The 12,827-nt window shown below is 46.6% G+C and overlaps 1 protein-coding gene across 3 annotated transcripts; it reads right to left on the bottom strand.

Annotated features, from left to right (window-relative positions):
- Window positions 1–2,463: 2,463 nt before the first annotated feature.
- Window positions 2,464–12,760, bottom strand: POP7 (POP7 homolog, ribonuclease P/MRP subunit). Of its 3 annotated transcripts, none has more exons than XM_019820515.3 (2): window positions 12,446–12,760; window positions 2,464–3,160 (listed from the first exon to the last, which is right to left on the bottom strand). In XM_019820515.3, the coding sequence occupies exon 2, from the start codon at window positions 3,148–3,150 to the stop codon at window positions 2,728–2,730; it is 423 nt and encodes a 140-aa protein (XP_019676074.1). In that variant the 5' UTR covers window positions 3,151–3,160; window positions 12,446–12,760; the 3' UTR covers window positions 2,464–2,727. The 3 variants fall into 3 exon arrangements, with proteins under 3 accessions (XP_019676074.1, XP_019676075.1, XP_003998545.1); XM_019820516.3 differs by having other exon boundaries at window positions 12,547–12,760; XM_003998496.6 differs by lacking the exon at window positions 12,446–12,760 and adding an exon at window positions 3,398–3,592.
- Between the last annotated feature and the right edge of the window lie 67 nt (window positions 12,761–12,827).

Below are 12,827 nucleotides of genomic sequence, written 5' to 3'. Positions count from 1 at the left end.
CTAGTAACCCGGCCTTGTAAATCAAACACACAAATCCCCTTTCCACCCCCCTCCCTATGCCCACAGAGAGGCCCAAAACCATTTCTTTGCAAAATGGCTCACATTAACAATAGTAGCTTTTCTGACTTGTGGAGCCTGTACTAAATGCCAGGGATGGCTCCCAGCACTATGCCAATTATTTGCCTTTTTAAATCTATCTCACTCCCTATTGACTTTATAGGACCAGTTTCACCCTCTCTGGGAGGCGGGATGCTTAACAGATCCCTGCAACTAGTGACTGCTCAATAATGCTATGGGTGATGAGCAAATGTCTACACCCTCCTCCAAAATAAGGCATTTCAATTCTGGCCTCTGGGGATCTGCTTTTGAAGTAAGAGGTCATTTTGAATGCATGGTGGCCTCTGCAGCTGTTGAGTAAAAAGAAGGGAGGGGAACCCCATTGGGACACACCTTCTGCCCCACCCCCTTCCCTTTTCCCAAACTCTGATGGAAGATGCTTCAGTCAACAGAAGGAAGCGGAAGAGAGGTCTTGGTTGGCCTCCCTACAGGAGGGATCTGAAGTGCCCTGCCCTGCCCTGCCCACGGTGCATGGACTCTAGCAGATGCAGGAGCCTCCCCCACGCCCCCTACCTCCCCACACACTAAAGGGCACGCTCCAGGACCCGCTCTTCCTTCAGCAGCAATGTCTAGGAGCTGTTTCTGCAGACCTGCCACTGAGGGAAGCCCCATTGGCAAGCAGTGAGAGGACTTGGAGTAGAAACAACAAATAGGCTGGGAGAGGTAGCTGCCAAAACAAACCAAATGCAAAAGGGCTGCTTGCCACCACCTCAGCTGGGCCTGGGCCAGGAGCACAGAGAGATGAGAACACATACGTGCAGAGAGACACATAGTTCCAGCAAGCTCCCTATTCTGCTCCTGGGGGGCTCCAGGGCAAGGGAGCCTTGCAGTCAAGGCTGATAGGGGGACAAGGTGGGTGGCTATGGAGTGGGGTGGGGGTGGGGAACCTGAAAGAAATGTCTCTGGTCTTGTCTCCCTTAAGTCTCCCCAGTGCCCCCTGCTTTCTAGCCACCGAGTCCCACGAAACACGCTGCCTATTCATGACTCCCCTTTGTGTATGCTGACCCCCCTGCCAGAGATGTCTGTCCTCTCCTCTTTTGCCTGGCAAACTCCTATTCATCCTTCAATACCCAAGTCAACAGTGGAACCATTTTAGACTCCAGCAGGAAGCTAGCCATTTCATTCTCTACATTCCCAACTCATGGCTACTCTTACATCTTACATAACTCACCTTCTCACTCATTCACAAATTTGTGTATCTACCTTCCCAGTTAAATGAGGAGCTCCTTGAAGGCAGGGGTTTTTGTACTGATTTTGTATCCCAGGGCCCAACCCAGGCTTTGGCTCACAGTAGGCACTCAGCACGTTTGTTGGAATGAAGCACTGGTCTGGTAAGGAGTCCGCTTGCCCGAGTTGCTGGCAGTCAATCACCTGGCATCAAAGTCCCTCAACAGGAACATCCAGGCCAGAGGGAGGGTTTTTGAGAAATGAGAAGCCTCATTTTCAGAACCCCAAACCAAACCGCCTTCAGGCAAATTAGAGTAAAACCTGTTACTTTTAAGTCAGAGGCTTTCCAACTCTTGTGACTTCGATCGATGGTAAAAAACACAATTTATATCTTAAGTAGCACATGTGTAACTCTACACCTACCCCTAACTGGAAAGGCACTAACAAAACACCGGTTCAGTGGCTTTTTTTAATAGAAAAAGAAAAAAAAAAAAACCTTTCTAAATGGCTCCGACCCAGTGAATTGATTTCAAGACCCACAAATGGATCACCACCCACTTTGATAAACATTGCTTTCAGTGACTCCAGCTTGATAAACATGAGAAATCAGATCCTCTTACAAACACCCAAACAAAAATTACTGATTACCTGTGTGCCCAGTAATTCAGGGAGGAAGCTCTCCTTTCCCACTGGAGCAGCCCGTCAAGAAGGGTCTAAAGGGCTCTGGACCACAACTGCTTGGAACCACCTGGGCCCCGCAGGACTGGGAATCAAATGAAACAGTCCCTATCATAGAGTCTGACACAGGGAAGGCCCACGGTTTTTGTTTGCTCCCTTCATCCTTAAATTCTCACCTTTCCTGTCTCGGGAACCACCACCAGAAAGCCCGATGCTTCTTGAGTATACAACCAGCCTGCTGCACTTTAAGCAGGCAAGATGGAACACCTCATCCCTCGGCCTTCCTCTGAGAGTACACAAAATGTTAAAGCAAACACTGGGATTCTCCGGTTTTTGCATTGCACGACAGTTTGTTTTCTTACACAGTCTGTAATACTATCTACGCTCTCTGTAAAGGCAGAAAACACTTGGGGTCCCCTCCTGTACCTAAATACTTGTAAAGTTTCCTACTCTCCCTTTCCAGGCACACACAGAATTTACACAGGGGAGAGCCAGCCGCAGTGGGGTAGCTGCATACTAACACAACTTGGTATTTTTTATTGTCGATGACAAAGCTTACAGACCACAAAGACGGTAAGACCCACGGCTTGGGCCCAACAAGAGACAATCCTCTTTCCCTCAGTTCAGAGTCCTCTGGGTTGTAAGGGAAACGGGCTTTCTCTTACGTGGCTCTGGTAGGAGGTCCATGGTCACATTCAGTACAAGGAGAGCCACATCTGAGCCTAGCTACCTGGGGGTAGGTGGACAACGCCGTCCTCATTTGGGTTACTTGGGTGTAACCCTGAAAACACGGATGTGGATGGCCGAGTTGTTGCGGATGCGGGTCAGCGGCTCTCGGGTGTCAGTCTCTGGTTCCAGCTCATCGACGAGCTCCACGGTGGAGGTATTGGCAGCCACCTGCAAGGACCCGAAGCTGCCAGCCTGAAGCTGGAGAGCAATGTTGATGGCACGGTTGATGGCCAGGCCCAAGCCATGAATGTAGATCTCACTGCATGAGTTCTGACCCCGAGCCCCTCCGTCCAGAAGCTTTTGGCAGCGGGCCAGCTGGGCTTTAAAGTCAGTCTTCATGTTGACGTAAATGTCATTGGGTCTCCGGGGCAGGCGGTGGGGGAGCCGCTTCCGAAGGGTATACTCCACCGGGTCCAGCTCAGCCTCGACGGCCCCGCGGGGCTCTCGATTTTCCGCCATGCTGTGCGCCCTGACGCGGGGAGGGAGATCAGAGAGGTGACAAGCGACTTCGCTTTCTTCCCTACCCCGTTTCCAGCCCAAAGGGTGCAGACAGGAGGGGGCGCACTCAACGCCCCTCTTCCCTTCCAGCCTCAGTCCCCTCCCACTCACTTCGGACTTGCGTATCTCCCTTACCCCCAGTTCCTATTCATCCAGGAAATCTCCCCCACCCTCAGGTCCCTCCACAGCCCCCTTCCCCCGCGCCTACACTCTCCAGTCCACAGTGCTCTCCCCGAGCACGCGGCCCACTCCCGGCCGAACCACTCAAGCTTGCGTCGACCCGCCCGGGCTGAGGGCGCGGCTCGCGACCCACAAGCCCCAGGACGAGAAGGAAAGCCGCGCGTAACAGGATCGCGAGATCGCAGGCACCCTGGCGGCTCCCGGCTCCTGAAAGGGCTGCCAAGTGCGCACGCGCGCCCCGCCCCCCGAGGCCCGGCCCGCGTGATTCACGAATCGCTTTCCCGGCCTCCGTTCTCCCCGCCCCTTCGGGCGCTCGCGCAACCGCGCGACGTGTTTAAGTAACGCGAGAGATCTGAGAGACGGGCTCTACCACGTGTACGCCACGCAAGCTGAGCGCGGATGCGGGGGGCATGTATTAAGTCAAATCCCGGGAGAGTCAGCTTTCCTAGGCCAGTCCAAGTTCCTGGCCCACGAACGGGATCTTAGAGGGGAGACAGGAGGCTGTTCTGAGGACGTGGAGGATTTGGGGTAGGGGACTGCCAAAGACCAAAAAAGGGCTGCGAGTTCAAGAGAACCTGAAGGGCACTGAAGGCAAGTCTGGACTCCCGCGTTCATCGCGGTTTCTCTGGTCAGAGGAGGCGCGGCAGAGTTGGCAGAACTGACTCCCCCGCCGAAGGCCCCTGCTGCCCAGAGACTTGAGTAGGGGATTGAGTGGCGAGGTCGGGCCCCGGGCAGAAAAAGCCACCTCTGGACTCCCCAGTAGATCACGGGGATCTGTCCCTTTCCCCTATCACTTGCAAGGGCTGACCCCAAAGTCAGCCCTTGGAGACCCAAGCTACGAGACGTAGGCCCAGCCTTCACGGCTCCCCCGGAGCATGCTGACCGACCCACACCTCTCAACCTTTGCCCGCCAGTTCATCGTCCTCTGTCCACCCCCACTCCCGCCCCCAGCAGGGACGTGCACCCCCTGGTGGGCAGGGCGAGGCAGCGCCTGCGGGTTCCTGGCTCCCGATGACAGTTGGGAGGGGTTTCCTCTGCCCAGATTGGTATCGTTTCTGGAGAGTTCTCTTCAAAAAGGAGTTAGACTTGCATTGGGAACCTAGAGCTATTCTCTGCTTGAGTTGCCCCAACACTTAAATACGGATGATAATTCGTGTTCTGCCACTAGGAAACCCAAAATAACCTTGTAAACTTAAGCCTACGCATGTGAGTTGGCATTTTTATGACCCCATTTGACTGCAGGTTGGAAAGGGGACAGGTTCTTGAGAACTTTTCTCCCAGCATCATTTAAATGATCATCATTAAACTAAAGGGTTCTCCCTTTAGTTTCAGATTTTCATTAATCACAAGTTTGGGGGTTTATGTGGCGTGAGGAGGAAAGGCTATTCTGCCTCAAAAGTGACATCTGAGCTGAGTTTTGATGGATAAACTGTTTTTCATGGAACCAAGGAGTATTCTGGAAACACTGAATGGTATTTTGAAAAGAATGGAAGCGTAATCTAAGCTTCCACTGCAAGGAACTAGAAAATGAGCCAAATAAAGCCAAAGGAAAAAGAAGTGAGGAAATAGTAAAAGAATAAAAATCAAACTGAACACAAAAACAATAAAGAAACTCAAAAGAAAAGCTAGTTCTCTGAAAAGATCGATAAAGTTGATAAGCATGTAGCAAGACTGACAAGTCAGAACCAGAGAAGGAAAACTGGTGCCTGGCTGGCTCAGTCAGTAGAACATGCATGCAACTCTTGATCATGGGGTTGTAAGTCTGAGCCCCAGGTTCGGTGTAGAGGTTACTTGGAGATAAAATCTTAAAAAAAAAAAAAATCAAATTATGATTACTAGAAATGAAAGTGGGGATAGCACTAAAGATAGCCTCATATGCAAAAGATACTTAGAGAATAATACAGGCATGCCTTGGAGATATTGTGGGTTCAGTTCCAGACCACTGCAGTAAAGTGAATATCACAGTAAAGTGAGCCAAATAAATTTTTTGGTTTCCCAGTACATATAAAAGTTATATTTACATCATAGTCTATTAAGTAGTCTATTAAGTTTGCAATGACATTATATCTTTTTTAAAAAAGCATGTATCTTAATTTAAAAATACTTTGTTGAAAACATAAAAATATTTTACTGATGGGGCACCTGGGTGGCTCAGTCGTTTAAGTGTCCAACTTTGGCACAGGTCATGATCTCATGGTTGGTGAGTTTGAGCCCCAAGTCGGGCTCTGTGCTCATAGCACAGAGCCTGCTTGGGATTCTCTCCCTCCCTCTCTCTCTGTCCCTCCCCTGCCCTCTCTCTCCCTCTCTCTCTCCCTCTCTCTCTCTCTCTCTCTCTCTCTCTCAAAAATAAATAAATAAATAAACATTAAAAAATACTTTACTGCCGAAAAATGCTAACCATCATCAGCTCTCAGTGAGTTGTGATCATGATTACAGATCATAACAAATATAATGAAGTTTGAAATATGAGAATTACCAAAATGACCCACAGACACAGGCTTAAGCAAATGCTGTTGGAAAAGTGGTGCCAAGAGACAGGGTTGCCACAAACCTTCAGTTTGTAAAAAGTGCAGTAAAACAGGGTATCCTTGTACAAACAACTCGCTATACACAAATTCAACAACTTAGATGAAATGGACCAACTTCCTAGAAAACCACAACCTACAGAACTTACAGGAGATGAAATAGATCATCTGAATAGTCCTGTGGCTACTGAAGTAACTACATTCATAGTTTTAAAAAACCTTTAGAAAAAGAAACATCTAGGTCCACATGGTTTCCCTGGTGAATTCTACCAAATTCTACACAATCTCTTCTCTACAGAAGAGGAAGGAACACTTTCTAACTAATTTTATGAGGCCAAAACCAAAGATTATACAAAGAAAACTACGGACCAATATTTCTCATGAAAAAAGGTGAAAAAATCCTCAACAAAATTCTAGCAAACTGAATCCAGCAGTATATAAAAAGAATGATAAGCCATGACCAAGTAGAATTTACTCCAAAGATGCCAGACTGGCTCAAAAAATAGAAAATCAATCACTACCATTTACCAGGCTAAAGAAGAAAATGTATATGATCATATCAGTCAATGCAGAAAAAAACATTTAACATAATTTAGTATCCATTTATGAGAAAAACTGTCAGCAAAAAAAGAATAGAAGGGAGCCACCTGGCTGGCTCAGTTGGTGGAGTGAGGACTCCTGATTTCAGGGTTGTGAGTTCCAGCCCCACATTGGGTGTAGAGATTACTTTAAAAATAAAAATCATAAAAGAACAGAAGGAACTTCCTCAACTTGTTAACGAGCATCTACAGAAACTCTACAGCTGGCTACAATCATATTTAATGACATAAGACAGATGTAAGACAGTTTTCTCTTAAAATCAGGAACAACGCAAGGATGTCTTCTCTAACCACCCTCACTATTGAAGTCCCACCCAGTGCAATAAGGCAAGAAAAGGATACAGTGTAATAAAGCAAAGAAAAGATTGGAAAGGAAGAAATAAAATTCTCTATTTGCAGGTAACATACATGACTACTGGAAACTGAAATTTAAAACAGTACCATTACAATCCAGAGAGAGGGGGATCAGGAGTGAGGGAAGTAGAAGGAGGGAGAAATATTTAGGTATAAGTCTGACAAAACACGCAAAGAATATGTATGCTAAAAACTACAAAATCCTGATGAAGAACTCAAAGATCTAAATTAATAGATGTCCATGTATTAGAACACTGAACATAGTAAAGATATCAATTCTCTCCAAACTGAACTCTAGGATTAAGGCAATTCCTATGAAAATCCCAGCAAGAATTTTGTAGATCTAACCAACTTCACTGTAAAGTTAACACGGAAGGGCAAAGCAAGGTAAAGCAATTTTGAAAGAGTTGGAATCACAATACCTTATTTTAAGACTTACTACAGTATCAAGACAGTGTAGTATCTGCCAAGGGATAGACACACAAATCAATAAAATGGACTAGAGGGTCGCCTGGGTGGCTCAGTTGGTTAAGCGCCCGACTAATGATGTCAGCCCAGGTCATGCTCTCACAGTTTGTGAGCTTGGGCCCGCATCAGGCTCTGTGCTGACAGTGTGGAGCCTGCTTGGGATTCTCTCTTTCCCCCCTCTCTCTCTGCCCCTACCCCGCTTGCTCTCTCTCTCTCTCAAAATAAGTAAATAAACCTAAAAGACATTTTTAAAAGATGGAATAGAGAATCCAGAAATTGATTCTCACAAATACAGCCAGACAAAGGTGCAAAAGCAGTTGAAGGAGAAAAGAATAAAGAATTGAACCTTGGGGCACCTGGGTGGCTCAGTCAGTTAAGTGTCTGACTAACGATTTCAGCCCAGGTCATGATCTCACGGTTCAAGAATGGGAGCCCCACATTGGGCTCTGCGCTGAGAGCCCAGAGCCTGGTATGGATCCTCTGTCTCCCTCCATCTCTGCCCTTCCCCCGTGCTCGCTCTCTCGCGTGCGCTCTCTCTCTCTCTCTCTCTCTCTCTCTCTCTCTCTCTCTTTAAAAAATAAATAAACATTAGAAAAAGAAAGAAAGAAAGAAAGAAAGAAAGAAAGAAAGAAAGAAAGAGAAAGAAAGAAAGAAAGAAAGAAAGAAAGAAAGAAAGAAAGAAAGAAAGAAAGGAAGGAAGGAAGGAAGGAAGGAAGGAAGGAAGGAAGGAAGGGGCGTCTGGGTGGCTCAGTCGGTTGAGCGTCCAACTTCGGCTCAGGTCATGATCTCGCGGTCTGTGAGTTCGAGCTCCGCGTCGGGCTCTGTGCTGACAGCTCAGAGCCTGGAGCCTGCTTCGGATTCTGTGTCTCCCTCTCTCTCTGCCCCTCCCCTGCTTGTACTCTCTCTCTCTCTTTCACAAAAATAAATAAAACATTAAAATTTTTTAAAAAAATTAACTTTAACCCTGTGAAAGATCACGTTAGTAGAATGAAAAGAGAAGCCATCCATCGACTGGGAGAAAACATTTGCAAATTACGTTTCAGACAAAGGATTCGTATCCAGAATAAACTCTCTAAATTCAAGAGTCAGAAAACAAACAACCCAATTAGAAAATGGGCAAAAGTCTTGAACTGACGCTTAGGCAAAGATGGTGTAAGGGTGGCAAATATGCACATAAAATATACAAAGTTGTTAACCGTTGAGGAAACTCAAATTAAAACCATGATGACGCACCACCACACATCTATCAGAACGTCTAAAAGAAAAAAATCTTACCAACCAAGTATTCACAAGAAAGCAGGGAAACTAGATGTCTCACACACTGCTTGTGGGAACGAGAAATGGTCTAGCCACTCTGCAAAAGAGTTGGGCAGTTTCTTCTAAAACGAACCATACAGGGGCACCTGGGTGGCTCAGTCGGTTGAGCTCAGGTCATGATTGGTCACCTGGTTGGCTCAGGTCATGATCTCACAGTCTGTGAGTTCAAGCCCCGCATCGGGCTCTGTGCTGATAGCTCGAAGCCTGGAGCCTGCTTTGGATTCTGTCTCTTCCTCTCTCTCTCTCTGTCTTTCCCTCCCTTCTCTCTCTCTCTCAAAAATAAATAAGATTTAAACATAAATAAGTAAATTTTTTAAAATAAAAAATAAAATAAAATAAAAATAAAACGAACCATATATACGCTTAGCCTATGACCCAACAACAACACTCAAAGGCATTTAAAAACCTGTTCACCGGCGCGCCTGGGTGGCTCAGTCGGTTAAGCATCCGACTTCGGCTCAGGTCATGATCTCATGGTCCGTGGGTTCGAGCCCCGCGTCGGGCTCTGAGCTGACAGCTCAGAGCCTGGAGCCTGTTTCAGATTCTGTGTCTCCCTCTTTCTCTGACCCTACCCTGTTCATGCTCTCTGTCTCAATAATAAATAAATGTTAAAAAAATAAATAAAAAATAAAAACCTGTTCACCAATGTCCATAGCCGCTTTATTTGTAGCAGCTCCAAACTGGAAATAACCCAGGTGTCTTTCGACGGGTCAATGGTCAAACAAGCTTCTCAGCAGTAACAAGTGGATCAAGACTTGATAGGCTGTTGGAATACTAGTTACATCCCAGAATTCAGTGCTAAGCCGCTCACAGTTTCGTGTGGAAGACAAACAAGATGAACAAAATGGTGAGACCAGTGCTAAACGGGGAGCATGTACAGGGTTCGGTGGGGCCCCCAGGAAGAAAGAACAGCCAATGTGACCCGGAGGAGATCCAAGGTTTTCCAAAGGAAGCAGTGGCTAAGCTGAGATAGGAATGTCTAGCATTGGGGCTCATAGCCTGTGCAGTCCCTCCCATTACAATGGATAGGTCTGGAAAGACTGAGCATTGTGTTAAGGAAGAAGGAAGGAACCACAAAGGATGCAGAAGGAGCAGCTGGTGAGGTAGGAAGAAAAACCAGGGAGTATGGTGTCCTGGAAATTATGGAAGGAAAGCATTTCCTGGAGGAGGGAGTGATCAGCTGTGTCTATGCTGCTGACAGGCCGCATAAGATAATGGACCAGTGGGGGTACCTGGGTGGCTCAATCCATTAAGCATCAGACTTTGGCTTAGGTCATGATCTCACGATTCGTGAGTTCGAGCCCTGCTTTGGGTTAGTGCCTTTTCCCTCTCTGCCCCTCATGAGATTCTCTCTCTGCCCCCTCTCACTTGCACCCTCTCTCAAAAAAAAAAAAAAAAAAAAAAAAGATAATGGACCAGTGGGTTCAGCAACGAGTAGGTCATTGGTAACTCGAGACGCTAAGACAAAATCTTAGATCGTGGCAGAAAATAATTCTGAATGCAATAAATTCATTTTGAGGCCCATTTTGTCTGACAATTAACAATAAACAGTTTATGAACGATCACTCCATTACTCAGGATATGTGTCTTTTCATGGGATCTAAAATGTGGTTTCTGAACTCTGACATCCAGATAAATATAAAGGTTCATGATTTATGTGGGTGAGGCCAGGCACCGTAAGAAACTGATGTGACATTAAGATGGTCCTTATCTTTTTTGCATTTCATTGAAGGTAATCACTACAGAGGAATCTGCCATTTGGAAAAAGGGCAGAACTTGGCTCTTTAAACTTACCTGGCACCTCCCTTTCATCTCGATTAATCATCTCGCCAAATCTCTTTCTTTACTTCAAAAGCAATATAAAACAACATAGTCCAAGGCATTTTACACCATAGCACCTGAATAAACAAAAACATTTTAGGTCTAAGTGATTTTTTTGTAATTTTCTCTTTCATTCTGTATGGGAGATACACAGTTCTGATTTCAGTTTCTTTTCTCAAAGAGGGTGCTTAACAGATTCAAATTCCCATGTCTTCAGCGGCAGCAGCCAGAGTGTTTTCCCCAACTTTACAGCTGGAGGAGATTACTTGGCTACAGTCACAAGTTGGAACACAAGGAACCTTTGGTGATCACTCCGATCTTGGACTCTGGAGTCTAGTCTGTGCTCCTTGCCAGGCTGCATCTAGTGGGTGCTACTCTACAATCAAACACTTTTTTTTAAAAAGTTACTTATTTTGAGAGAGAGAGAGAGAGAATCCCAAGAAGGCTCCACATTGTCAGCACAGAGCCCAACGCAGGGCTTGATCCCACAAAGCATGAGATCACAACCTAGCTGAAATCAAGAATCCGATGCTTAACCCACTGAGCCACCCTGGTGCCCTGATCAAATACATTTTTTTTTTTAACGTTTATTTTTGAGACAGAGAGAGACACAGCATGAACGGGGGAGGGGCAGAGAGAGAGGGAGACACAGAATCAGAAACAGGCTCCAGGCTCTGAGCCATCAGCCCAGAGCCCGACGCGGGGCTCGAACTCGCGGACCGCGAGATCGTGACCTGGCTGAAGTCGGACGCTTAACCGACTGAGCCACCCAGGCGCCCCTGATCAAATACATTTTTATGGTAGCATTCAAAGCATTCAGCTGAAGTTCTGCTTTTCTTCTTACCCATCTACTCTTCTCCCATCAGCCTAGATTGCGGCTATTATAAAGCTGACCCCCACTTTTCCTAAACCCACCCCAAATCCTGCCTTTCTTCCAGCTCAGCACAGCTGAGTCCACAGAGCTACAGTCCCTACAGCTACCAGTCGACAGAGGTCCCTCTTTTCCCTTGTACCAAGTCTCCACCAAAATTTGCAATCTCACGTTGCTAATTAACAAAACACGCTAAGGCTTTACTCATTCCGAGATTAGGCTGCTGGGAACTTCAACCACCCAGGACACAATCTAGAAAAGTTAAAAAAACAAACAAAAAGCAAGGACAACAGCTTTTGAGTTAAGAAAAAAACAACTGTTATAAAAAAGCTGATGAACTTTAGGTAATAAGTTCTCACCCAAGCTTAGATTCTGTTGATACATTTTATACAGTGTTAACAATCAGAATATTGTGGACCCTGTGGAACCAGAAGCCCCTACCAGCTAACACCGGTGGAGTACCTGCCCTGTGCCAAGCACTGTGTTAAGTGCTTTACCCCACAATCCAGAGATGGAAGAGATTATTTCCAAGGCCACAGGCAGTAATGAATGAAACCCACACGGGAGCCCTTGCTCTAAAATAATTCCACTTTCCAGCCTGGGAGCAAGCAGCTAGACTGGCAGCACTAAGAAATCCTGACTGCAAGAAAGTCAAGGGAACGGAAAAAAGCAGACACTAAAACTACAAGTGCACAGAAGCCTGGGGAATGCTCAGTGGAGGAACAAAGGGCCTTCTGGTAGCTCCTGAGGTCTGTGCTCCATTATGGCACAACACAAGGAACTCAAGTTCTAAGTCTGACTTTACTTCTCCATATCCTAAGCATTACATCGTGTTTGGTAACAGCTATTATAGGAAGCTGGAAAGCAAAGTATACATTCTGGAATAACTGAAAAAAAAAAAAAAAAAGGTGAAAACACCAGAACACTTTTTCATCCTGAAAAGTTCAAGGATTCTGGAAAACCCCTTTTTTAAACAAAGGAGGTGTCGATCTACTACTCGCATTTGCATAGTAAATTCTCTCTTTTCACAGCCTTTCATATTCACCTATTTTAATTCTTTCAGCACTCCGGGAAGGAAGTGGAGTGAGGGTCAGGGGTGGGGCGGAGAACTGCAATAATACCTGACTGCAAACGAGAAACCGAGGCCCGAAGGTATCAAGTGCTTCCCCCGAAGTCTAGAAGCTAGTCAGTGGCGGCGCCAGATAGAAACTCTAGGTCTCACCAGCCAGTGCTGCCTCGGACAGTTTCCAAGTGATTAGTTCCTCACTTATTTCATATATCCCAGAACGTCTGAGTGAACACACATCTGGATTAAAAGTTGTCTCCTTCAATCCAGGCGGGCTTCCCGGAGGAAGCCGACTGGCGAAACTCAGAGCCCTGCGATGCCACCTGCGGCGGCCTCCGTCGCGACGGTCACGCGTCACTTGCCTAGGGGCAGCCGGGGAGCACCCCGGGGACCCCCACCCCCGGCCCGCTGCAGGCCCTGCGTCACGTGATGAGCCA

The sequence above is a fragment of the Felis catus genome, chromosome E3 (assembly GCF_018350175.1).
Source record: "Felis catus isolate Fca126 chromosome E3, F.catus_Fca126_mat1.0, whole genome shotgun sequence".
Taxonomy (NCBI): Eukaryota; Metazoa; Chordata; class Mammalia; order Carnivora; family Felidae; genus Felis; species Felis catus.
The sequence above is the reverse complement of the archived record's forward strand: the minus strand, read 5'-3'. Positions and strand labels throughout refer to the sequence as shown.

What these genes read in the sequence shown, in the direction of transcription:
- POP7 (XM_019820515.3), bottom strand. Translation starts at nt 3,150, where the DNA reads ATGGCGGAAAATCGAGAGCCCCGCGGGGCCGTCGAGGCTGAGCTGGAC.